The sequence below is a fragment of the Tauraco erythrolophus genome, chromosome Z, assembly GCF_009769465.1.
Source record: "Tauraco erythrolophus isolate bTauEry1 chromosome Z, bTauEry1.pri, whole genome shotgun sequence".
Lineage (NCBI taxonomy): Eukaryota > Metazoa > Chordata > Aves > Musophagiformes > Musophagidae > Tauraco > Tauraco erythrolophus.
In genome coordinates, this window is record NC_141496.1 from 54403348 (window position 1) to 54430907 (window position 27560).

General features: G+C 40.5%; 1 protein-coding gene across 1 annotated transcript in view; it reads left to right on the forward strand.

Moving 5' to 3' along the window:
* The first annotated feature begins 10334 nt into the window (after window positions 1–10334).
* SRFBP1 (serum response factor binding protein 1) overlaps window positions 10335–27560 on the forward strand; it is an 85077-nt gene continuing 67851 nt past the window's right edge. Inside the window, exon 1 of the mRNA XM_086629534.1 lies at window positions 10335–10397. Within this exon, the coding sequence (XP_086485660.1) occupies window positions 10368–10397 (30 nt within the window). The 5' untranslated portion in view covers window positions 10335–10367. The remainder of the gene's footprint in view (window positions 10398–27560) is intronic.

A 27560-nucleotide genomic window follows, 5' to 3' on the forward strand; every position in this document is an offset into this window, starting at 1 on the left:
TCTTTCGAGCAGCTGCCTCAGAAGGCCAAATTCTGCTCTCCTCAAGTCCAAGGTTGTGATCCTGCTTAATTTTTGTTGTTCTTTTCTCTCAGGATCCTGAATTCCACCATCTCAGGATGACTGCTAGCAATGCTGCCCCTGACCTTCATCTTGCTGACCAGTTCTTCCTTATTTGTATGTATCAGGTCCAGCAGAGCATCCTCCATCATTGGCTCCTCAATCACCTGCGCCAGAGTTGTCTTCATCGCTCTCCAAAAATCTCCCACATTGCTTGACAGCCGTGGTTTATATCACTGCAGCAGACAGTGGGGCGATTCAAGTCTGTGGACAGGCTTCTTTTAATGTTTGAAGAAGGTCTCGCTTATGCCCCAGGGAGGCTGTGCGCAGCCATGAGGGAAAGCTGGTGGTGGGGAAAGCAGGGCCAGGGCAGGGTGGAGGGGCTTAGGTCAGCACTGGCAGCAGCACTAGCAGGGAAGAGTGTGTGGAGCCACACTATTTGTAACAGGGCCAGTATCATAAGCTAAGCAGGGATAGGTTGAGTCAGTCGTGGGATGGGAGACTGACCTTGGACACTTTTTCACCTCTGCCCTTTTCTGGTTTGGGTTTTGTCCCTTCCTCTCTTGCCCTGGATTTCCTTGTTCTCCTTCCAAAGCCTCCTCGCACATGATATGGAAATTGCCCGGATGCGTGCTAATGGGTGTAGGGCCATCCTCCCACCTCCTTTTTGTCCCATGGGCATTGCGGTCTGCAAGGCGGGAGGTCTTTCTGCCCAGTCAAGGTGGCAAGGCAGCTTCCTTCGTTCTTCTGAGGGGTTGGGGCAAGTCCCCAGGCCTGAGCCAGCTGGAGCGTGTGGTGTCCTGGGAGGTGGTGTGAGGCAAGGGCGGGAGGAGAGAGACATTCAGGTGCTGGAGCATCTCCAAAGAAAAGCAACAAAGCTGATGAAGGGTCTAAAGCACAAGTCTTCTGAAGAGCAACTGAGGGAACTGAGGCTGTTTAGCCTGGAGAAAAGGAGGCTGAGGGAAGAAATGCTCTCTACAACTACCTGAAAGGAGGTTGTAGTGTGGTGGGTGTCAGTCTCTTCTCCCAAGTAGCAAGTGACAAGACAAGAGGAAATGGCCTCAAGTTGCACCAGGGGAGGTTTAGATTGCACATGAGGAAAAATTTCTTGACTGAAAGGCTTATCAGGCATTGAAACAGGCTGCCCAAGGAAGTGATTGAGTCACCATCCCTGGAGGTATTTAAAAGACCTGTAGACATGGTGCTTAGGGACATGGGTCAGTGCTGGGATTTGGCAGAGTTAGGTTTATGATTGGATTTGATGATTTTACGAGTCTCTTCCAACCTAACTGATTCTATGATTCTATTAATTACCTGGAGAACAAAGCACAAAACTGAAAAAATAATACTCCTACCTCAGGAGTCACTTAGGTATATTCAGAATCCGTGCTCCCAATGTTTATAAATCCTAGAACAGTTCTCTGTGACACTTAAAAAAAAAAAAAAAAAGGTTTTTTTTTCCTAATTGGAAATATCTGAAAGATTCTTATAAAACAACTCCGTAGTTTTTAGACTCTGGTGGTAATATTGAAAGTCAGTTAAAAGTTTAGTGAGTTTGTTAATGTGTGATTTTGCTACATTTTCAAAACTAGCAAAATCCCAAAGTATAACCACTGGAATCAGCAGAACAAATTAAGAACTACATGTTGTTTATTACTAGAAATTTTGTATCTAAATTCCCACAAAGAATTATTTTCACTGAAAACACAACAAAACTGAAACATGAAGTCAGCACCATAAATTTTCTGGAAGCGCTAAAATAAGGAATATCTGTGTCTGTAGCATAAACATCACAGCAGTGACTCCCTTATCAGCACTTTCATACCAAAACCACTTCTCTTCAAACTGAATATAGAAACTAGTGTGTAGCCACTGATGTTACTCTGAAACATTCCTGTAATAGAGAAAAGATATATTTGAAGTTAAATATCATATGTATTAAGTCTTTAGAATTCAGGAAATTACGTCCAGTTTTTACTGGTTTAACAGCAAATATTTAACAATTGCTTTGACATTGGAAAGGCAGCAGATTTTTGTCATCATTTTGTGGCTTGAAAGCTCAGTAACTTTAATCTTTGCCAAAGGATCATGTTACATAAAATCTGGGTATATCACATAATGTATTTTTTTGCAATGATATAGAGTGCTTTTAAATGAAACCCTTTTGCTGGCTCAAAAACCTTGTGAATTAAGAAGACTTATTAATTTTTCACCTGTATTTTTCAACTCCATTTATAAAACCCTCAAAACACGACTCTGCTAACGCTGCTGCAGCTACAGATTCATCATTCAGAATTTCCACTACAGACTCTTGCTCTCAAAGCTACATCATAAAATTGTGTTTAGGTATTAACATTAGCTTCAGATTGCTTTCTAAGACTAATTGTAAACTATTTCTAAGCCAGGACCACGTTAAAAAAAAAATTGTAAAGCATAAAGTCTCCCAGTTTTTTCATTCCTGTAAATTGTATAAATTGAAAAGCAGCCTGTTTTATAAACCACGTTCTGAAGAGAGATGATCCAAAATTTACTTTTAATCTTTTGCTCATTTTAAGGAAACATATGACGCATTTACCTTTGAAAACTTTTTACTACAAATGAGTATTGATTGATTGGACTCACACGCTTACAAGTAGAACTTACTGCTCTGAAGTTGCTACAATCCATCTGTTATGTTATATGTATCTTTAAATTGACCAGTAATGTACTTCCCTATTCAGAGTTGTACCAGATAGCCAGGTGAAGACACATAAGGGAAGTTTATGAAATATGTATGAGAACACAAAATACAGTACGCATGTAGTAATGCAACTTTTTCTCATGTTCTTGGCTACCCAAACTTTTCAGAACCTCCTTTAGTTATGTGATTATTCTTATAAGTGCTAGCAGCTGTTTCTTCAAAGCCAGAATAGCAGTGACAGAAGATGTGATCATTCCAAGAACTACTGTGAGTAACTAATTACTTTAAGATGACTTATAGTGCATTCTAGACTTTTGTTTACATTTTGCTGATTTTCTTCAGAAAAAAGGTGATTTTTTTTTTTGATAAATTTGCTTTACTCTGAGAATAGGACATGAAGAAACAATCCCTTTAAGAAGGTTAGGTTAAAATGCAACAATCCTTTGCACATTCTGGTAAAAACAACTGTTAACTAGTAGACTGAAGGAAATTTAGAGAACTTACACCGTTACGAATTTGCTCTTGTATGACTGTTATCCTTCTCAATATATCAAAACTATCGTTAGTATCAACACTGAAACTGGATACTTATTAATCATCACCAAACGACATCGTGCAAATATACAATTCCAAAGCAGTACCCTTCCAAACTCTGATTACGAAAAACTCTTAAACCATTTGAGTTACCAAACCAAGGCTTCACTTAAAAAGTGAGCGGGCTCCATCAGACCCTCTGGTCTGTGGAGTTTGATGAGTTCCTTTGACTCCACTCCTCTGGGGAAGGAATCCTGGCTGAATTCTGCTGAGCTCCACAGAGTTAACTCCTAGATCAGTTTTAAAGAGGAAAGAAAACAGGGAGCCAGCTTTATTAGTCAGATGCTCCTTGGAATACATTATGAGACTTCAATCCTCCAACTACTTTTGTACATGAACCTGATGAAAGATGACACTGACTCAAACACTGACTTTTAATTATCACTGGGAGTACTCAAGAAACACCTTATGATATATGGAGTAAATCACACCTGTTTATGATTTCAGACTTAGATAGGCAGTAAATACCAACTACACTCTTCACATTTTTTAGCTTTTCTTCACAACTACAATGATACCCATGCCAAGGTTTATCCTGTTTTACTAGTCTTCAGTTAAGGTGTTTAAGTGAAGAATCTAGTCACCCTAGACTTCTATTATCCTTAGCAGCAAGATTTTAGATAAGCTTAATTGCTGTCTGAAAGTATCCCTCTGTCTCCCTCTGAAGGGAATAGAAGGGACAATTAGTGTAGATTAGACATGCTGTTTAAAAGCCTAACATTGGGTGTGATAAATTTTGGCCTTTGGATTTTTTATACAGAAAATTCATACTTACAAAATTTAAATTCTGAAATAAAATCATTTCTGAATTGTCAGAGTACAATTAAACTGTGATGCTTTGCTTTATATTTTCGTACAAGTAACTAACATTATTCTATACATGCTAAATTCTCTTCCGTTTTAGCCAAGAAGTTTCTCACGTACTCTCCTATTCAAACCTCCATATTTGCACTAATAACCCAATGCTATCCGTGATCACACTTAATTTCAATTTCATATTACAATTTATCTTTTCCTTGCCCACTCATTCTCTGCAGCTTTTTCTTCACAACAGTCAGCAGACAGCCTCACTAATCCCATCAGTAACTCTAGCTACTATCCCACAGACCCTTTTCACATCCATCTCCAAGCTCCATCACCGACTTCTGAATTCCCTTCCAGGGGCTCAGTGTTAGGACTCATCTTATACAGCTTTCACCTTAGATGCCATATGCACTCCCAGTACATCTTTCACTACAAATTCCAAAAATCTCTCTCTGAGCAAGAGTCAGATCTGCTTCTCCACTCTCATCTTTCCCAGAATGTGAGCTGTTTGTGTGCTATGATGAAGACCCACTGTTAATCTTGATACTGTATGCTCATGCAGCTTCTGCTCATGGATCTAAAGAGAGTGCTTCTGCAGTTTAATTTTCAAGTGCTGCTCCTGCAAGGGATTGGAGAGAGCTTGGTCTTTTGTCCTTTTCTCTCCTTGAATCTTACCTTTGAGTAAGCTTTTCTGCTATCACAAATTCAGTAGTCATCTCTGAACTGAAACATACAGATGCATCTTTCTACTCTGAACTTGCCCTTCAGTCAAACTCATGTTTCAGACTGTCTTCCTGATATCCTGTCAGGTCTAATCATCAACTAAGCTACTACCCCAGTGTTACCCTCCAGCCATTTCTCCCACATCCTTCCTGAATCAACAATGACAGGAGCACCATCCTTTCAACAGACATATACCGGGCATCAGAGCTCATATACTGGGCCTTGAATATTCAGAGAACTTCATTGTCTAAGGCACAATGATTTTGCCTCCGACATATGGTCTTTCCTATCCACTCATGGAGCCGATATTCTCATGCAGGTTTCTGTTATTACTTTTCTAACACAATTATTGCCAGATGGTTGTCAGTGGCCTTGACAAATGCAGTATGCATAGATCATCTTCCTAGAAAGTAATTTGCACCTTGACACCCTTCTCTTTGCAGCCTTCCTTATGCATTAAATACAAGACTATTTTGACTTTCAAGATCCTAATATTCTTTCACAGACACTATTGGTGTCACCAGAGAACTGCATATGGGCAGTTAGCAAGGTGAGGTGAGGGAGCAAGCAGCGTCAAACCTGAAGTCTGCCTCTCAGTGCTGCTCACTAGTGCAAACAAACAAAAGTGCCATAAAAATCACACTCACACGGCTTCTGGACAACTCAGAGAAAAAGAAGCTTGAGTCTACTTTGAATACGAGTAAACAGTATTTGAAATGGGAGAAGAGCACTTTCATGTCTGTTCACAATGTGTTTATACATGTACAAGGTAGTATGAAAAGGAGGACAAAAATACACTAAAATGGCTTTAAACTAGGAAAGGCAAGACGGCCAAAAACCTTTGCAGAGAACCAACTATTACATGCTCTTTCTTCTCTGTCAGATATCCAACTACTTTTAGACTTTGAAGAATCTTGATTTCTTCATAGTATTTGAAAAAGCATACTTAATATATTTTGAAACAGGCTTTTACTCTCTTAGAAACGTTATTAAAACACCGGCACCTTTCTCTCAAGAAGTTTTGCTCCATGCTTTTGTGATTACTGCCACAGTTCTGGAATACATTTTAGTAGCAATTTCAGTCGGATATATTGACAGAATACACCACTTGCAAAGCAGCTGCAAAACTGCTATACCAGACAATGTGACACCTCTGGTGGAGTGTTTCTAGACTCTCCCATATTTAAGATTTTAAATTGTTACAAAGTCTTAGCCCATCACGTAAAAAAAATAAAATTATGCTTAACATGTGAAATGCTTTCCATTTAAGTTCCTTGTATTATATTCTGAATACACAGAATCTACTATGCTGTACATGTATATATAAGCTGTTTTACCTGGATCTTATTTCAGTCAAGCCAACATGTCTCAAAATGCTAGTGTCATTCTTTCCATAACGGTGTGTTTTGTGAATGCCATGAGGTTGCTGTAATATGGGTAATTTAATGATATTAATTCACATCAAAAATCCAGTGAACATGCTCTTTAGAAAAGGATTAGTCAGAAAATGCAACTGACCTTGTTTTCAACACATGAACAAGCCACATATGAATATATAGTGAATCTAGTTATTAATTTAATTATAGTATTTAAAAGTGAATTCTTATTTACATAAGACTGAAAAGTAGATACAAAAAAAAATCTTGGTATTTATAAAAATGTTTTACGAAAAGAGTTATTTTGACTTTTAAGACAGAAAAAAAAAATACGGCTGTCGTATTGCAGACTTATTTTTCTTAATACGTTCTCCACTTCTAAAAGTTTGTGTGTCTTATACACACTTACCAGCTACTGCCCTTGTTACGTAGACATCAGGACATCCTCTTCAGTGAAATTCAGTGTATTTCAATCCTAAGTGATAACATCTGTCCTTTATTAAAGAAGCAGAATTAACTTTGAGATTGCTTCCTACTTAGAATCCATTCAATGTTTAGCCACATTGTGAGCTCTTAGATTTTAAAAATATTTCTGAATTTAATGAGTATTTTAATGTGTATCAAAAACAGAGCCTAGAAAGATGATCTTGTGGTGAACTCCAACCTGAAAGGTTAAGTTTAAATGCATAATGCACATCGTTTTCTTCTGCAACCCATCATAAATCACTTAATAATTCCTATATCCTACATATTCCTTTTAGAAGCAGTTTCAGCAGTCCACTTGGCTCTTTCAGTTGCTTGTTGTGTGACGCTGAAATTTTCTCTTATTACACATATGTAGAGAGCTAAGAAAAAAAAAGGGATCCTAATGTCAGCTAGATCCTTCAAGTTTCATTATAATTTCAAAAAAAACAATATTTAATTTCCAATACAAGAAAGGGAGCAAGCCTAGAACAGATGCCTTGGCATCCGTAAAAACAAAACCCCTCTGGGAAAAGTCAGAGCACCAGTTGCTATACAGGAATCTATGAGTTGCAGAACACCTTCTCGTTTTGTGGTCTTCAAAGTCTAGTTAACATTATCAGCACTTTCATCTGTGGAAATTCTTGAATTCTTCAATTTGGTTAAGAAAATATTAACAATTAATTGGAATGGCTAAAACTTACTTATCGTTTTCAATAAAAAACACACATTGCATATTTCATTACATCTGTACTGTGCATAAGAGTGCAAGTATCTGCAATAATCACAAATTCCAGTAAGTACTCAAAAAATATGACTTATATGCATGGCCTCTAAGACCAAGGCCAGATGTAGTTGCAAGATGGTCAGCATGGCTGCTACCACATCACGAAAGCCTGGAGAGTGCCAAGATGAAGAGGAACCAGTCATAATGCTCTTTGTCCTTAAATTGCTTACCATTCTGACTCCTCTGTATTGTTCTGCAACATACACATGCTGTCCTGCCACGTGCACACACAGGCAGTTGTTCTCAAAGCAGAGAAGATGGTCCAGAAAAATGCATTCAAACACTGAGAAAGCATGCCAAAATATCTGAGTGAAATACTGACGTGAAAGGAAGAAAGGTCAGAACAAAGCATCAAAGTAGGAAAGTGTTCTATGGGGCAATGCCTCAAAGCATCCTGACTGTGACAAGCTGACAAGAAAAATCTCGACTTAGAATGAATTAAAGTCAAAAAATAGTATGACAAAAGCCAATGGACCAGCCGTGAGGCACAGCGATTCTAAACTCTGGAAGGCCTCTGAGGTTTAAAAAGATGAAAGCAATAAAAATACATATTTTCATCAGTGACCGACTGAGTAACAAGAAAACAAAATTGTCAGATGAAGCCAGGCCAGAACTACGTCATCAGGGTCTACAAGAAACTTCCAAAGCAAGTTATTTCACTTTCCAGAGGAAATTGAAAGGAAAATTGAAGTTATGACCCCGTAGGCTACATAGACAGGGAACAACTCTAATTGATGTGAGGCCAGGCTGGCACTGATAGGAGTCACAGAATCATAGCTGGCTCTCTGGTCCCACTTTTGTCCTTCTCTTTGCTAAGGCGCACAATGGCATTTGTGACTGGCATGTCTAGGAACTAGTTTTGCATGAAAGATCAAGAAAAAGGGAAGCACCTCTTTATTTTCCTTGAAAAATCTTTCCTTATGAGTCTCTGATTCCAATTTTACACTCAGTGCATAGAAATCCAGCCGCTATATGAGATCATACTCTTTTAATTTTTAAAAATATATTGACGGTATTGAGTGCATCACATGCAAGACTGTTTTATACGCAGATATGATCAAATGCAGCTACTTCTCATGTTGAACACTATGGCTGCTTGCCATCAGTGGTACTAAAAAACAAAGAATAGTATATGACGGCTGGCTGCCTTTAGGCAGGCTGGATATTACTGCTGAAGTCAGCATTTTTCTGAAACAGCAGCTGTGGCAAATACCCCTCACCTGCAGTTAGAGCCAAAGCAATCTCAGCAACTGTATGTTTAACCTGAAGTCCAGGTCCTGTTGGGACAAAATACCTTTACAACATTATGAAAGGATGGGTTCAAAGTTGTTTCAGTTCGCTCTTTATTGACCCAAATGAAACCTAGACTGCTACTGAACAACCAGTACCACCTCCTGAAACATTCTATATGGAAAATGAAAGTCTTACTTTGAAGGACTAGCCAGGCCCGATCCCACTTGCATGTAAGACCTTAAAGGAAATTAGAGCCAAAGGTGAAATAGTTGCATTTCATTTGCAGAATATGCCTAAGCACCGGTTAGAAATCGAACATTAAAATATAACAAGATCTAAATGCTAGATTCGGCAGACAAAACGCATTACAGAGACAGCTGACAGTTGTAGTTATTTAAAGAGTCAGACTTCAAAGCAGAAGTATTCCAGGCACAACAGTGCCATCCAGGGGCCAGCGAAATGCTGGTGAATGTCGAAAGAATTTCCTGAAACCAATTTTATTCGTATAAACAACAAGGTTTTGTATTAAAAACAATTTCCCCAAATATTTTAGAATACGATCTCAGTTCTTTCGGATATTGCAACAGATAAACAGTAACGCGAAACAATAACCGATTCATTCTTTAGACATGCTAGGACTGGCTTACGTTTAGGCGTGAGCTTTGTAAAAGTCACGTTTCGGTAAAATAGAAAAATACTTGTAACAATTTAAATCAACAGTTCCTCCTCGCACAATAAACTGGAGATAATGAGGAAAAGTTCTCATGAAACTTTGCCAAACTTTTCAGACTGAGAACTTACGAAGTCCAAAGCACACAGCTACTTAAGATGAATCATGTCTACAAAAGTTAACAGACGACTAAAGCTTCAGATGACTTAATTTCTGCAAAATCCATACTCTGCCTTCTGCACAAATGGAAAAAAAAAAAACAAAACAACACAATTTGAGATTTTTGAAGCGGTTTGGGAATTGTCACAGTCTTTGTGTTACGCTGAAAGCGGAGGAGGGGATAAAGCAAAGTCTTGAGATGCACCGTTCGCTGTCAACTCATGTAACCTTCTTTCGGCTACTTCCGTAACAGCAGTAACAAGACGAGGAGAGCAAAAACCCCCGTACTATTTCTAAGACTGTAAGTTACTCGGAGGGGCAGATGCCTCTTTAGTTTAAGGATTTACAGGCGCACATCTTTGCGGGTCTTTGCGAGCGCCCCTGCCGCGCTCAGGCGGGTCAGCCTCCGCATACTCCTCCTGCTCGCGTCGCTCATCACCCGCGAGAACCACGACCCTCTTTCCTAAAGCAAAGGGGACGCTGGGCTGGGAGCGGGGAGCCGAGGGTGCCCGGCGGCGGCGCGCACCCGCGGGGCGCTCGGCAGCTGCGGGCGGGCGGGCGGGCGGCGCTGCCGCCGCGGAGCGATCTGCGCATGCGCCACCCGGCACGGCGCGGGTGGGCGGAACCGGAGGACCGAGGCCACAGATAGCGGCCTAGAGAGGCTCTACCCATAGAGCTTCCGCCTGGGGCGGGCCTGCTGCCGCACGCGCGGCGCATGCGCGCGGTTTCGCTTCGCGCTGCCGGTGCGGCGGCGTGAGGAGGGCTCGGCGCGGAGGCCGTGGCGGCTGGGGCGGCGGGCGTCTGCGGGCAGGGGCCGGCGCCATGGCGCCCGTGCTGAACCTCAACAACGAGGTGAGCCACCCGCCTCGCGTCCTCTGGGGCGGCGGTCGGAGCAGGCGGGCGCGGACGGTGGAGGGAGGCTCGGGCCGTGGAGGGCCCGGCCCGGCGGGGCGGGTGGAGCCGGCGGCTCTGGGAAGGGGCCGGGGCACCGTGAGGGGACTGAGAGCTGGCTGGGCTGAGCCGAGCCGGGCCGTGCCGGACGCGGCCCTCCCTGGGTCTGGCGTGGCTCCCTGGAGCGGTGGGGAAGGTCCCGGGAGGCCGCGGCTGTCGCCATGTGGCCTCAGACGGCCGCCGCCGTCGCCCTGGGAAACGCTGCGCGCCGCGCAGCGAAAGGGCTCTGCGAGGGAAATAAAAGCTCTGTGTTGCGAAGATAAACCACCTTTAGGGGGGGTGCCACGCGATTGTTGACGTCCGTGGCCTCGGTTCAGCATCCTGCCGTTGAGTGTCTTGTCATCACCGTGTCGTGTCATGTCTTGTCTTACCATGTGTGTGTTCACACCGAGCCTTTACAGGTGATGCCAGGGGACCTACCGCAGTTTGAGCTACCTGTCTCCTGGATAGCAGGATTATTTTCTTGGAGGTGGAGGGGCTCAGAATGAGAAATTAGTAGGTTAGAGCTAACTTTTTCCTGTTCTTTTCTTTAAGAAGTTTGGCGTTTCAGAGTTTCTTTCTTCTGTATAGCGTGAATTAAATTAGTTAGGTGTGTTTCACTTGTGATGGCTTTTGACTACACATTTGCAGATCATTGTGTATCGTAAGTCTGACACGGCTAAACTGACCTCTTTAAACTGCTGCTGCAGCACCTAAATAATAGCTGACAGTTCTGCTGAGTGTGTTTTATATCAGCTTCTAGAGATGGCAGTGTACACTTCCAGGATTCCTAGACAATTCATGGTTAAAGTTACTGTTTGTCATCAACAGAACCAAAATGGCAGAGTATACAAGCATTCTCAGATTCCATTTTTATTTAAAGTAAGTTTTATGTTCTAGGCATATAGTAACTCAGAGAGGCTATGTTGCAGGTCAAGATTTTAGTGAGAGGGAGCCTGTTCGTCGGAAAAAATGTAGTTTGATGTTACATAAAATATAGATATTATGTGTAATTAACAATTTATTTACTCAGTAATTTGTTACAAGCGTTTCATCCATGCCATTAACAAATGTAAGGTGAAATGTGAGGCACTTCACATTAAAACATACCAGCGAATCACCAAAGAAAGTAGAGAGTATTTCATTCATTGTGGAAGCAAGGATTTTTTTGATTGATCAAGTTCAGGTGGTGATTTGGTCTTTCACCAAAGAGATACTCGTACAACAAGGGATGAAAAAAGAAACATTGTTTGTCTGAGGAATGACCAAGCATTCCTTCAGAAAAAGAGAGAATACAATGAATTTCTGTACAAAGATGAAAAATTTCAGTAAGGGCACTGGGGATGCCATTCATTCTTACAGTTCAAACATCACCCTATCCTAAGAGGAAACTAAAAGTAAGTAGTCAGATTTTCTGGAGGTGGGAGCTTTCAGAACTCGAACAAAAAGTAGGCATTCTCTAATAATAGGTCCATCTGGGATATAAGGTGGTACAGAGACTGAAATCCTGGATGCCAGCTCATCAAGAGGGACAGAAGGTCAGGCTGACTAAGAGCAGTATGGAGATCTAGTGTGAATAGATTAAACAATTTTTGCCATTTCCACACCTATGCTTTTTCATAAGCATCAGAGTTGTATTAATTAGTATGATGACTAGTCATAAAATCTGAAATAAATTTTTTTTTTACTAATACTTGGATATCTTCTGCCTATTTATTATAGTTACTGAGGTGTTTTTGTAAGAGCACGTTTTACTGTTAAGAAATATGTATTTTCCTCTAATAAAGATGAAATAGTAGTATTTGCGCATAAATAAAGTAATGATTTTAGAAAGTCTAATGTTTTAAACAAACTATTGAATTTTTCTTGTGTATTGTTCCAATTTGCTAAAGATATACTGTAATTACAAAGCAGCTTTGTGCTGTACGCTTTGGCATTCCACAGTCAACCAGTTCAAGGGATCATACAAATTTCTTCCTCCATTAGGCTGTATCAGATAGGCATGATGGTAGTTGTTACAGAAAGAACTTTGTGGCCCTTATTTAGCTGATAAACCTGTTTGACTTAGCTGAATTTACAGCAGTTCTGTGTAAGGCCTTGTAGATTCAGCTGTGTTAGATTTATGTATTCCAGATTTTAATTCTGGCAAAGGCAGACTTCTGCTATTAATGAACATCGTAAACTATAATGACCTGCTCAATGATGGAGTCTTAAGAAATTCCAGGATGATGGGTTTCAAAATTTTTACCTATTCATGTTTTGTTTGTAGGAAGAACAAATAGTTTGAGAACAGTGTTTCTCAGTAAGATAAGTTGGCACCTTTCTTAATGTTAATTGCCCTTTAGTTTCATTACTTCCCATTATATGTTTGATACTAGTAACTAAGAAAATAAATAGTTAGTAATGTCCAAAAACTTCTTTGTTCTGAGTGTCTACAGCATTCCTATAAACTGTATTGTCATAGATAAAGGTTGCACAATATCTGTTTTGTACCAATAAGATAGACTTCTCTTTATTCTGTTTTATTTTATTTCTGAATGGGAAGGATAATTACTTACCACTTAAGTAGGTAACTTCAGTTCCGTGTAGTTCAATGGCAGGAGTTGTTCTGGTATTACTGTCCTGGTGAGAACAGAAAAAGCTCTCTCACTCTTAATGGAAAGCTTTGTTAGTATAGTGTGAAAGTCAAGCCATTGGTTCCAGTAGTATAATGAAGTAAAGTGTATATGTGTTTTGAAATAAAAGAATGTTTAATTGGGTGATGATTTAATTTCTTACCATCAGAGAAATGTGAAAGTTGAATATTAGTATTGTGAAAATCTGATCCTCCAATGAAATGAGACAGATAAAGGACTGTGATTTGTGTCTGCTTTCTGACAGCTTTTGAAATCATTGGCTAATTTCAGAGAATTTGAAAGGGAGTGGAAACGTCAAAAGTTCTGCCTTTTTTTTTTTAATTATAATTTAGTTAAAGAATGGTACTTCCATGAAGCAACATGCTCCCAACTGTTCTGATCTCATAGGAACAAAGAATGAAAATATTGTACTGTTTAGGTGACTGTATGAATAGGATCTGAAGTTATTGTACAGTATTAAGGATCCTGGGTGAAAGTAAGAAGAAATTGCAGTTATTGTAATGAGGTGAGATAAGAGAGGAAAAATAAAAGAAATCCATCATAATTATTTAGCTATTCTAGTGAAGAATAATTAGTTTAGACATTCCGTGCAATTATTTTTTCATGTAAAGTTGTTTATATCGGTATAACACCTCCAGAAACTCACATTATTTCCATATTAACAAATGACTATTGTGCCAAAATTGTATAAATGTTCTTTTTCTGTAATTATATATACACCTAGGTAATAACTGCAAAAAGCAAGATCTTGGCAGAACCAGCAGTTAGCAAGGTCCAGTGATTTCAAGAAGCCACCAGCTTGCTGCTGGCAGATAACATGGTACAGTTTTAGTGAGACTGCATGACTGAAAAATTAACATGGAAAAGAGTTAAACACGAATGTTTTAGTAATTGAAACATGCCATTCCTGTGTGGGATTATTGCATTTTGATTTCTGTGCCCAAGGAGGAGTTGGGAGGCGGAGGAGGAAGACTGCGGAAAGTTAGAACAAAGTGAAACAGTGACGACTAGAGTTTTTGAGAAAGAGGAGGAAAATGCAGTATTTCTTACCATTTTCTACTTACCACGTTCTTAACTTGTAGAATGAAAAAGTTCGATTTTGCAATTATTATGTATCAACTGCATATGATCATGCTTTTGCAGGATTTGTCTGTATTAAGCCTAATTGTATTCTCTTCTCATGTTTAATTTTATAGGCACGCAGGCTGAAGGAATCTTTTTTAAAAACTATTGCTGTCTTTTATGTATTTCCCATTGTAATAAGCTTTCTAAGAATTTTCAGGTGTCTTGTCACAGAATAGCTTCCAAAGTTAAACTTTTCTGGAAGCGTTTGCTAGATGGCAGCACATAATCATCAACTGCCATGGACAAGGGCAGGTTTAAAGGGAGATAGCTCATGTTTAATGTGAAAAATCATCTTTGTTGATCAGCAATATACAATGGTATGAAAGTGAAGCTCTTGATTGAGGACTAACCCAGACTTGTGTTTTTTCAGAACCTGTTCTTCTTAAATTGTGTTGTTCTGTTTTTACAGTGATACTCTGTTGTAATTATGTGATACTGGTAGCAAATACAGTTATGTCTCTGCCCAGCTTTTTTCTTTTTTGAAATTAAATTCTGCTTAAAACTACATGAAGGAATTAAGCTGCAGAAAGCCCATGAAGTTAATGCAAATTATGTCCGTATGAATTGTTTTAAAAATAAACGTTCTAATGTGTATCTCCACGAGTGCTGTAATGGCTGAAGTTGAATACTAGTAAGGCATCATGTTATGTAAAGCAAATGTGTATCTTCTCAGAGTTGAGGGTTGTTTCTGTCCATGGGACACATGAATTTGCCAAACTCGTTTGCATATGCAAACTTTGGTATCAGGTGAATTTTTCTCTTAAATTTGTCTTCAATAATCAAGTACACGCAACCAAAATAATTTCTCTCTGCAAAAATGTTGCAGACCTCTTACTGAATTAGAAGAAGTTGAGCTTTATTTACAAAGCTATGGTTTTTAGATAGTAGAAGCTGAAACGTACATAATACTTGTCATCCACTGTTGAAGTGTTCTTTTTTTTCCTAAAAGATAGAGTCACGATAAAAGTATATCTTCAGAGTAATATGTGTGCACGCGCGTTTTTTCAGTCTGCTAAACAAAGTGCAGCTTTTAAAAACGTTATGTAAGGAGCTTAGTGGTGAAGCTCAAGGTGGTGCTTTCTGTTCAGTAGCATTTTGGGTCCCAACACTTTGTGCGGTGATACTCAGTGTGGCAATACTGAGGCCGTATTACTCATTAGATTTAAGATTGACATCTTGACCTCTGAGTTAGCTGGACTGCGGTTTAGATGAATGACATGTTTAGAAAGCAATCAGGACATATGGCCAAGGATTTAGACTGGCATACAGTAAAGTCAAAGATGGATAGCATGGCTGATTATGAAAAAAGGTCAGACTAAAAGCCATGGGAAGTGTCCTTAACTTCTGAATAAAGTCTGACATACTGTCTCTGAAAATCTGAAACTGCAGTCTGAGTTGTATCTGTAACTCTGTGAAACTTGCATCTTTTATCACAGTGCAACTAGAAGTAAATGTATATTTGGAGATGCTTTTATAAAGGCTGGGTTGACATAGTGTAGCATGGATAAGTGTTGTGTTTGTCATTAGGTGGTCAGACATAGCTAAGGTAACAAACGTAAACAGAAAATCATTTACTGAAATTGCTTTTATGCTTACCTTCAGTCACAAATTTCTGAAAGGCCAAGTGCATACTTCTAAAAATATGTCACTTTTGGTGGCCAAAGTTTCTGTTTAGCAGTGGATAAAACATGGTCTGACTGGGATATCGGGTGGAGTTATTGAAGCATGAGGAGAGAGGAATTTGAGATGGTCACGCATTCCTCCTGAAACTGAATTCACTTGTATAGCCAGGAACTGCATCATGATTTTTGTAAAGTGCATTAACTGTGAAACACCTGATTACTTACCCAAGCTAGTCCTTAGTGCATTATGTATTTCTGTTATTGATACAGTAGGTCCTGCATGCTTATATAAGTGTCAATTTTAAATTGATTTGAAGTGAAATTCACTTAAGTTTTTTTTTGTCATTGAACGATCACCATTTTTGAAGAGAAATATTCTGTACAAAGTAAGTTTAAGACTTCTCCGTGGTATTTATTTGCATTTACCCTATTTTCAGCCTTCTTCAGCTTTATGACTACCACGTCACTCAGATGTGATACGCCTCTCTCTGTTTTCATTGACTTAAGATGACAGTTTAGACATGTAATTCAAGATTTTGTAGAACACTGGAACAGGTTGCCCAGAGAGGTGGTGGATGCTCCATCCCTGGAGACATTCAAGGCCAGGTTCGACGAAGCCCTGAGCAACCTGATCTAGTTGGAGATATCCCTGTTTGTTGCAGGGGGGTTGGACTAGATGACCTTTGAAGGTCCCTTCCAGCCCTAACCATTCTATGATTCTATGATTCTATGATTTTGCTTATTAATGACCTTTTTCCCCCACGTTTTAGACTATAGAAACTGGTACAGTTTTTAAAACTGAAAAGCCTTTCATATGAGGCTTTTTGTGAAGAATCGCTTTGCTGTTCAGTGAGTGGTGTCTTAGACATGTGACATGTTCCCCGAAGGAGTGTGATTCTCCACCTGTTGTTTCACGGGCAGCTGAAGTCACTGTTTCTGAAGCTGGGGCTGCTTACTCTCCTTGCTCCTCACCCATTCCAGCCACATGGTCCTGCCTCTCTCTTCTGTGAGCAGAATAAATTTTTTCAGAAGCTCGTCTTCTACTACTGATGTAAGATAGCAGGGTTTTACAGGGAGTGAGAGCGGCAGGAACATGGGACAGGGATGAATGGGAGGGCAATAGAGGAGGGATGGAGATGGACTTTCTCCCTTCCACCACAGCAAGCTGTTCAGTTGACTTGGGGGCCTGGTAGAACTGTTCTGTTCTTCATCTCAATTGTTTATCTTTAGGCAGTGGCATTTCTGTGAAGTAAGTGTGAGATCTGGGGAGTGTTTAGCCAGCAAAACCTGAAATAATCAGGCTGATGATATGATGTACAGTTACGTCATCTGGCAGGTGTTCATGTTATAGAAATTAACTAGTGATCAAGGCTCTAAGGGCAGTAGAACATGAGGGTTCAAAGAGGAAGCAAAAGGAACCGTTGTATTTGTCTGATCTTGATAGTGTTACATAATGAGTTCATTGGAGAGTAGTTATGTACCAGCTTGAAAGAAGAATCTTATAATTTCACTGTTACACTTTAAGTTGATATTCGTTTTTGGAAAACGTGACCAAGAGTGTATCAAAGGGGTAGAAAAACCCTGTTCTCTCACCTGTTGCAAAAGAACTCTTTAAATTAATTTCAGTCGAGTAATAAGTAGAGCAAAACATAATTTCAAGGAGTTGTATTTCCCACAATGATTGAAGCAATGAACACTCAGGCCTTCTTCCTTGGTTTTTCTTTAGAATTGCTTTTCACTATTATGAACAAGGGGATGTGAGCATTTGGTTTGTTAGTGTATTATATCCAAATGGCTAGTGTTACCTAAGGAATAAGCTGGAACATAGGAGGTTCCGCTTAAACATGAGGAAGAACTTCTTCCCAGTAAGGGTAACAGAACACTGGAACGGGCTGTCCAGAGAGGTTGTGGAGTCTCCTTCTCTGGAGATGTTCAAAACCTGCCTGGATGCGTTCTTGTGTGATCTGATCTAGGTGGTCCTGCTCCGGCAGGGGAATTGGACTAGATGATCCTTTGAGGTCCCTTCCAATCCCTAACATTCTGTCATTCTGTGAATGTTGTGATGTCTTTAAGTGCATTCCTGGACCTTCTTTACCAGTGATGATAATAACTGCAGGTGTTATGGTGTTGAAAGCAGCCTGAAGTACTGGGCAGCCAGCCAGTATTCTCTTTGAAATAAAGTAGCTACCCCCAAAGAACTGTTTCGAGTGCTCTCCTGTGGGCCATGTGGCAATCTAAGAGTTCCTTTAGGGACGTTTAATATTCCTGTGTGCTGACTTCACAGCCACCTGAAGGGCAGGCGAGGCACGTGGTGAGGTACCTGACCGGTTATCTGGTACCAGACTGAGCTGTGAGATCATAGAATCATAGAATGGTTAGGGTTGGAAGGGACCGTAAAGATCATCTAGTTCCAACTCCCCTGCCATGGGCAGGGAAACCCTCCACTACACCAGGTTGCCCAAAGCCTCATCCAACCTGGCCTTGAACACCTCCAGGAATGGGGCATCTACAACTTCTCTGGGCAACCTGTTCCAGTGCCTCACCACCCTCAGAGTGAACAATTTCTTCCTTATATCCAATCTAAATCTCCGCTCTTTCAGTTTAAATCCATCGCCCCTTGTCCTGTCACTACACGCCCTTGGAAGAAGTCCCTCCCCAGCTTTCCTGTGGGCCCCCTTTAACTACTGGAAGGCTGCAGTAAGATCACCCCGGAGCCTTCTCTTCTCCAGGCTGAACAGCCCCAGCTCTCTCAGCCTGTCTTCAGGAGTCGTACTGCGCACGATTCAAAAACATCGTGCCTCCTTTCAAAGCCTGCCCTGTGTCCGACGGGGAAGTGCTGCGATGGCCGTTGAACGCCGCCTTTGTGGGAGAACGTCCCAGTGGCTGCGGAGGCGGGTGGTGCGTTCCCGCCGTCCGGGGCGGGTCGGAGCCGTGGCCGCCGGCGACCAGCAGAGGGCGCTGATCACAAGGGCGGGCACGCGCCGGGCGCGGCGGCTCCCGTGAGGTGAGGGGCGCCCGGTCGTGAGTGTCGCCGGCGGGAAGAGGCCTGGGCGGTGCTCCAGAGGCTGCCTGTCCTGCCATCAACATAAAATACGTGAGCTCCCTCAGAGGAAAGGCTGGAACCCAGAACTCTTTACCCCTGAGGGAGTTCTTGCTGGTGTACAGATGAGTTCCCTTGCGCTGTTTTGTCTCTGGCTGAGGAGCCTTGTTTGTTCCAGCACCTATCCAGCATGCTGGCCAAGCCGCTCTCTTGAAGGAAAAGCATTTGTCCTAGACTCGCTCACGTTGAAAAAGGTCTGTAATTTTAGGCTTTCACTTTTGGTAAGGGCCCTGAGATGCAGGCTGTTCCTTAGATGGTGGACACGGTTTCTGGTATTGTTCTGAGCTATCTGCCACTATGGTTGAGCTATATAAGGGAGACTCTGCCTCTTAGGCATCTTAAGTCAGCTTTAGGTTCATCTGTGACCACTTCAAAATTATTCTTAAGATAAAGTGGTTAGCACTTAGATACTCCTGGAAAAAGTACAGGTGCCTAGGATGCTCTGTGGTCAAAACTGCAGCTGTGGCTGAATTTTGACACTGCCAGGTTCTGTGTATCCCTGGCTTGCCTGTGGTCTTAAATACTTCCTTGAAGCTGGTCATACAGTCCGTTATATGTCACTGAAATCAGTCTGAAGTCTTGGAAAGGAATATAAACAAGTTATAAGCACTGAGAAAAAGTAAATTTCTGCACAATTCAAAACCAAATAGCTAATCTATTCCATGAATATATTTCTCAGTATGCTGGCAAATCACTACTTTTTGCAGTAAACTACAAGTCTGTGCAAAGTTAGAAAGCAAACAAGACTTTCTCTTTAAACACTGGAATAGTTGGCAGCAGTCATTTTAGCTCTATGGAAATGCATGTAAAAATTCTTGCATTACTTGTGTTACTAATAATTCTAAGCACAACAGTTTCTTGAAGGAGAAGAGAACTGTGCTAGATTGGGCTCGAATTCTGCTTAAAACAGTTCAAGTGTTAAATTACTGACATTCTTTTACAGACCATGTAAATGTCCTAAGGAAAAGGTCTTTTGAAAGCTTATGAAATTTCCAAACTTATACTCTGAGATAGAATTCTGAGGAATTGTGGCTTTTTTTTTTTCCTAGGAACTCTTCCAGCAGCTGTTTCTAAAGTTCCTAGAGTTGCCACATCATCAGTTATACTAATATTAACAGCAAATTCTGATGTACTATTCACACAGATTTTGTTTCAGCAGATTACTGAAGCAATTAAACATTGCAAACTACGCAGTCTTTTGCTTCTGGCAGTATTGTATACAGCCATTATCAAACTACTGTGCTTCAGGACAGAAATGAAAACTTTTCCCTAGCTCAAGTGGTTTATATAAAGTGTGTGTGGTAGGCCACGTAGACTAGTAAGATGCTCTCATAAAACGAAACATCTGTGGTTCCTTGGTGTGGTAGTGTACAATAATGAAAAAAACATGCAAACACGGTCATGGGAAACTTTGTAACTTTTATTTTAAAGGAATTGTGAGATACTTGCAGGACACAGTATGGTATTTTATCAGATGTAATTTATGGATATATATGCCTGCATAAAATACAATTTTAAAAAATGATTCTGTTATGGTAAATGTACTTAATTGCTTACTGCTGTCAATGCAGACCTCTTTCTGTAACCTCTGCATTGCTGGGCCTGAAGCTTGCTGCCAAATGAAGAAGGAAACAGGACTAAAATGGGTGTAGAAGGGAAGGGGTGGTGTTGGATTTGTTCCTAAAAGAGTTTGGGAGCTTGGGGGAGGGGAAGTTTCTAGAAGGAGAATAGTAATCAATTGTTAATTCATTGCAAATTACCAATTGGTATGGCAATGATTAAATACTTTTCAGTTTATCTTATGCTGTGGAAGTCAGTAGTGAAGAGCAATTAAGGGAAAACCCTAACTAAAAAACTTTTCAGCACAAGAGTCGCCAGCTGCTGAGTTCAGTGACTTTATTGGTTGTCCTTTAAATCACGTAAGAGAAAAGGATTTAAAATTTTTGTACTGATTTTATATGAAAAAAACCAACCCATGACATTATTTCCATTACAAAGATGGGTCACAGTGATTCGTTTTTATTTGTATGACATTTAATACTGAATGGAGTGTGTGTGCATAAATATTCAAAACTAAGTAATTAGAATGTAAATCTAGTTATCATCCTTTTTAGAATGCAAACATTCTGTTCATTCTGGGACCTGTGCTGTTCAACATATTCATTGATGATTTGGATGAGGGAATAGAGTGCATGGTTAGCAAGTTTGCTGATGACACTAAACTGGGAAGAGTGGCTGACACCTGAAGGCTGTGCTGCCATTCAGAGAGACGTGGACAGGCTGAAGAGTTGGGCAGGGAGAAATTGAATGAAATACAACAAGGACAAGTGTAGAGTCTTGCATCTGGGTAAGAACAACCCGATGCACCAGTACAAGTTGGGGACTGAACTGTTGGAGAGCAGTACTGGGGAAAGGGACCTGGGGGTCATGGTGGACAGCAGGATGACCATGAGCCAGCAATGTGCCCTTGTGGCCAAGAAGGCCAATGGCATCCTGGGCTGTATTAGAAGGGGTGTGGTTAGTAGGTGGAGAGAGGTTCTCCTCCCCCTCTACTCTGCCCTGGTGAGGCCACATCTGGAATACTGTGTCCAGTTCTGGGCCCCTCAGTTCAAGAAGGACAAGGAGCTGCTTGAGAGAGTCCAGCGCAGGGCCACAAAGATGATGAAGGGAGTGAAGCATCTCCCTTATGAGGAAAGGCTGAGGGAGCTGGGTCTCTTTAGCTTGGAGAAGAGGAGACTGAGGGGGGACCTCAAAAATGTTTATAAATATGTGAAGGGTGACTGTCATGAGGATGGAGCCAGGCTATTCTCAGTGGCATCCAATGATAAGACAAGGGGAAATGGATATAAGCTGGAACATTGGAGGTTCTGCTTGAACATGAGGAAGAACTTCTTCCCAGTAAGGGTAACAGAACACTGGAACAGGCTGCCCAGAGAGGTTGTGGAGTCTCCCTCTCTGGAGATGTTTAAAACCTGCCTGGACGCGTTCTTGTGTGATCTAATCTAGGTGGTCCTGCTCCAGCAGGGGTATTGGACTAGATGATCCTTTGAGGCCCGTTCCAATCCCTAACATTCTGTGATTTTGTGATTTTCATTTAGTGTATTTTCTCACATTCTGTGATTTTCATGTAGTGTATTTTCTATTCTGTAGTCACCTTAGTCATTCTTTTCTGTTCTCTAATTTTTGTGTTAACGGGTCAAAATTGGGTCCAGCGGAGTATTTGTATAATGATTCTTAAGGAACCTCCGTTTAAATCGTCAGTGAGTTTGATAATGAGATCTCCAAAAATAACCTAGGGGCTCTAAATCACACCTGTAAGTTTGTGTTTACTATCTAGAGATACGATTGGATTCATTCAGTTGTCTTGTAATTAGTTTATTATATGTTTGTACGCTTGTTTAAATTCTTTTTATCTGTGGTCAAGCAAAGACTGGCCGTAAAGTGACTTGGCGGTTGAATTGGACAACTGTCAATTTAAAGTATTATTGTACAGCAGCTTGATAGGGTAAGAAGTTAGATTGCAAGGTCTTTAAAATTGATTCAGTGTGAAAGAGTTCAATCTCAAAAATTTGTTACCCTGACTAGGAGTAGAAATTAGTAATATTCCAGTAGGAGCAGGACTTCAAAGTGAGGAGTAAAATGTGAGGGTCTTTATGTTTCCCATTTTTAATGAGTCAAATGTTGGAATCAGTGCTTGTCTTCCTGCTAAAAGATACTGTGTGTTTAAAGTAAGGTGCAAATGTAAGCAGTGGATCTGGACTAGCTCTTTGTTTGCAAGCTATTCTAGAAAGAGTGCCATCTTGTGATTTGACTTACTCAGTTTCCAAGTAACTAGAAGAAGAACAAGAAGCCCGTTTCAAATAAAAATCTCTAAACATGCTTTACAATGGCTACAAAATTGTTTTTATTCCTTCGTTATTTTTGTTCTCTTCTTTTGTGGTTCAGGAGTTCTTAGTTCATTTCTCTAGATTCTGAACAAAACTTAGTCCTCAGGATATAACTCTTAATACTTTTTAAACTAAAAAAAAATGAAATAACATTTATTTTTTCTTGAAAGAAAGTGTTCACAAGAAATCTCACCCTTTCAAAAAACCAAATTATTTAAAGATAATGAAGGAGGGCAAACAGAAATGAGATTTTATATAAGCAATACACAGAGTACATCACTGACATAGAGCCAGCAGTAAATACTGAGTTTGAATATCTGAATCTTTAAGTTGTTAGGGGAACACGTTCTATTAAATTTGTAGCCACTATGATGTGTCAGGTAGATGGCATCTCAGAATTTTTACTGTGATAACAAGCTATCTTCATTATTTTCAGATTTGGCTATACTCTTGGGATCCACCCGAGGGTACTGAGGGAACTGGCTCACCAAGCTGCTTCCAATCATTTACAAGCAGTCCTGGCTAACTGGGGAGGTCCCAGTCAATTGCGTGTTAGCAAACGTCACGCCAATTTACATGAAGTGCCAGAAAGAGGATCCAGGGAACTACAGGCCGGTCAGTTTGACCTTGATGCTGGGGAACATTAAGGATCATGTCGTCTTGAGTGCCATCACGTGGTGTGTGGAGGACTACGAGGTGGTCAGGCTCAGTTGGCATGGGTTTATGAGAGGCAGGTCCTGCTTGGTTAAGCTAATATCTTTCTATGACAAGGTGACCTGCTTAGTGGATGAGGGGAAGGCTGCAGTTGTTGTTTACCTGCACTTTAGAAAGCCTTTGACATAGTTTCCCACAGCATTCTCCTGGAGAAACTGACTGCTCATGGCTTTAATGGATGTACTCTGGGTAAAAAACTGTCTGGATGGCTAGGCCCAAAGAGTTGTGGTGAATGGAGTTAAGTCCAGTTGGTTCCTTGGGGAACAAGTGGTGTTCCCCAGGGCTCAGTATTGGGGCCAGTTCTATTTAGTGTCTTTATTAGTGATCTGAACGAAGAGATTGAGTGCACTCTCAGTAAGTTTGCAGACAACACCACGTTGGGCAGGAGTGTTGATCTGCTTGAGTGTGGGACAGTTCTACAGAGGGATCTGGACAGCCTGGGTTGATGGGCTGAGGCCAATTGTATGTGGTTCAACAGAGCTAAGTGTTGGGTCCTACGCTTGGGTCACAGCAATCCCGTGCAATGCTACAGGCTTTGGGAAGAACGGCTGGGAAGCTGCTCAGCAGAAAAGAACTTGGGGGTGTTGGTCAACATCCAGCTGAATATGAGCTGGCAGTGTGCTCAGGTGGCCAAGAAGGCCAACAGCATCCTGGCTTGTATCAGAAATAGGTCTTCCCAGCAGGACTAGGGAAGTGATCGTCCCCCTGTACTCGGCACTGGTGAGACCACACTTGGAGTATTATCTTCAGTTTTGGGCTCCTCACTATGAGAAAGACAGTGAGATGCTGGAGCACATCCAAAGAAGAGGATGTTGGTCTCTTCGTCGAAGTAGCAAGTGACAAGACAACAGGAAATGGCCTCAGGTTGCACCAGGGGAGGTTTAGATTGCACATTAGGAAAAATTTCTTGACTGAAAGGCTTATCAGGCATTGGAACAGGCTGTCCAGGGAAGTGATTGAGTCACCATCCCTGGAGGTATTTAAAAGACTTGTAGACGTGGCACTTAGGAACAGGGTTTAGTGGTGGACTTGGTAGTGTTAGGCCTATGGTTAGACTTGATGATCTTACGGATCTTTTCCGACCAAAATGGTTCTATGATTCCTTTTTGCTGTTTTATGAGAGCACATTAGAAAAAGTCTGAGGTCATGTACAGATATGCTAATATAGAAAGAGATGAGTGAATAGAGAGTGGTTGCATGAGAGACTGGTAAGAATTGTTTTGAAAAACAAATGGTTCAAAGGAATGAATAAGAGATTTCATCCAGAGGCAAAAATCACTAGGGGACTGCTGCAAAGGAAATGAGTAGCATAGGAACAGGAGAGCATAACTTACACTTAGTTGCATGATAAAACAAGAATTCCAGACGACATAAAGCGAAAGGGCAGTTTAGGTAATTGCTTGCTCGTGGAGCAGTTCAGAAACGATGAAAGGAAAGAGAGAGAGAGAGATCTGGTAATTCTTTAAATATTGTAGCAGTCAAAAAATGATAGGTGGGTAATGAGGTGTTAGACAAGAGGAAATAGGATGAGGAATGAGGAGAGCTCATAAGGAGAGGAAACGTTTGTTTGGGATGGAAAAGCTGGATACTTGAAGAAGAAAGTAGCAAGTTTCAGAAGAAGGGAATCTCCCAACAGCCAGCATTTTGTGTGAGAGAGAAGTTCTAAATGACTGTATAACAAGCAGAGCATACCTAAAATAGATGGGTGATCATAGAATCATAGAATGGTTAGGGTTGGAAGGGACCTTAAAGATCATCTAGTTCCAACCCCCCTGCCATGGGCAGAGAAATCCTCCACTACACCAGGTTGCCCAAAGCCTCATCCAACCTGGCCTTGAAAACCTGGCCTTTTGATGTAAGAGCACTCGTTCTGTTACAATGAAGAAGATTTTGCAGGAACCTTCCAGCACTGATATAAGTTGTTAGTAACTAATGCTAGTTACACAGGCTCTTACAGATCTGGTATCTTGGCAATTCCCTGATGGAGAACTAATTGCTTGAAGGTACAGTTTTTAAACAAGTGTAGTGTATTTCAGACATCTGGCAGGGATACTTTAAGCTCTTTATTCCTTCTGCATTTCATACTTGTCCTTTTCCCCAGTTTCTATTTTATGTCATGAAGAAAATTCAAGGAAGATTGCAGATTATTAGGTTTTTCTGTATTTTTTTTTTCCAAACATTGGCTTTCCCATGTTTTGATGTTCATAAAAAATTCTTATCATTAAATCAATTTTTTAAAATCTATTCTCAGGAAATAAAGAACACCAACTTGGGTAGCAAGGTAATTCTCCGTTCCCAGTAGAAAGAATTCTTCCTGTCCTTCCAAAAAGACTGAACAGTTAAGTTATATGGTAGTGCTGTTAAAACACCTCCACTTTTATTTTCTGGCCTAATGCATAACTGGTGTATGAGAGGAGTTCCCATAAAAAAAATAATTCATAGAGACATGATAGCAGAAATCACTTTAATGGAAGAGCAGGTTTTTTTGTGGGGAGTCGTATACTGTTTGAGAGTTGACGGGCCAACATATTGAAGATGTTTGAAGTCAACAGAAGCTCACTTCACATTCTGGTGATTTTAGTAGTGTCTGACAGAGGCTGAATATTCACCCTGTGTGAGTAAGTCGGAAAAATCTGTGATGCAAATCTGGATTTCCCTAAATCAGTGGTTATCAGAATGTGGACCCTGAGGTCATGACCTGTCAGTCACTGGAGTACCCTAGGTCTGAAGAGGGGTTGTACTCATTGGACATGTTGCAATATGTATGTTTTATGTCTGTGTTGGGTGGCCTTGTTCTGGGGGCAGCACAGGGCACATGGAAAGCCTTATGCTAGACTTCATAGTCCATTAGTAGAAGTAGTCTGAAATCTGCTCATTAAGAGTTTTTTAAATAACGAGAAGACAGAGTTCTTGTTAGAAGTTTTGCAAAGATACCCAAGAGTTTGAAAGTGTCTAACTATGTACACATCTTTTCTGTTCTTTCCTTGTTTTCTTGTTCTCTTTTTTTAGTGGAGAATTTCTTCCTTTCGAAACTTGAATGTTAAATCTTTATTACGTATTTTTACAGCTTTTTTTTCAGACATAGAAAAAAAGTGGTTATAATTTTTTATTCCCCGCCAGCTAGAGCTTCACTTGCTGTAACTTTTATTTAGTCATTTTATTGGACTAGACGTCATTCCTTACTTTTCTTATACTCTCTCATTCTGTGACGTACCGCTCTCTACTTACCTCCTGTGTGATGCTTTGCGTTATGATACTATGATGCTAGTTATATAGATTATTTTTTTCTGTCTAAACTTCAGAAGTGTCATATTTGAGCATCAGACAAGAAAGTAGACACTCTTGCAAGTTATAGCTTAGTGACAGGAGAAAATTTGATCATTATTTTAAAGTATACTTTCACAATGGAAGTTCCTTTGGCTTGCGAGAAGAGTGTAGTAAATGGAGAGCTGCTTATTCCTCCAAAATGCATCAGGACTGGTGATACTTACTAATATGATGAAAATTAAGTTTCACTGTTGCAAGATTTAAGTTGAGGTGTGGTTTGCTTCTATTTAAAAGTTAATTAAACTTAATATTGAGTTTCACTTTAGCAGCAGGGATTGACAGTTGAGACCTTCCCTTTTTTTGATGGGAGTTTTCATATACCTAAAGAACCTTTCTGTCTTTTGGTTTCCTAGTATTTATTCGTCTTCTTACGTGTATGGACAGGGACAAGAAAGAGTTTGAAGGAAAGTAATTTAGATTTTAAAACAAAAGTTCATTTTTCTTATCACTGTAATAGCAGTTACTTTTAATTTCATTTTTCACTAAAACAGATTATACGTATACTTTATAGACAATTTAAAAATTGTGGCATTTAGTTCATTTTTTATCCTTCAGATGTATAGAGAAATAGAGAAATGATTTAATAGGTATTTCTCCAACTTGATCATTCCTCAGCTGATGCTGAGTTTTGTTTTATTTGTTTGATGAACGTAAAGCCAATTTTCCTTTACGAT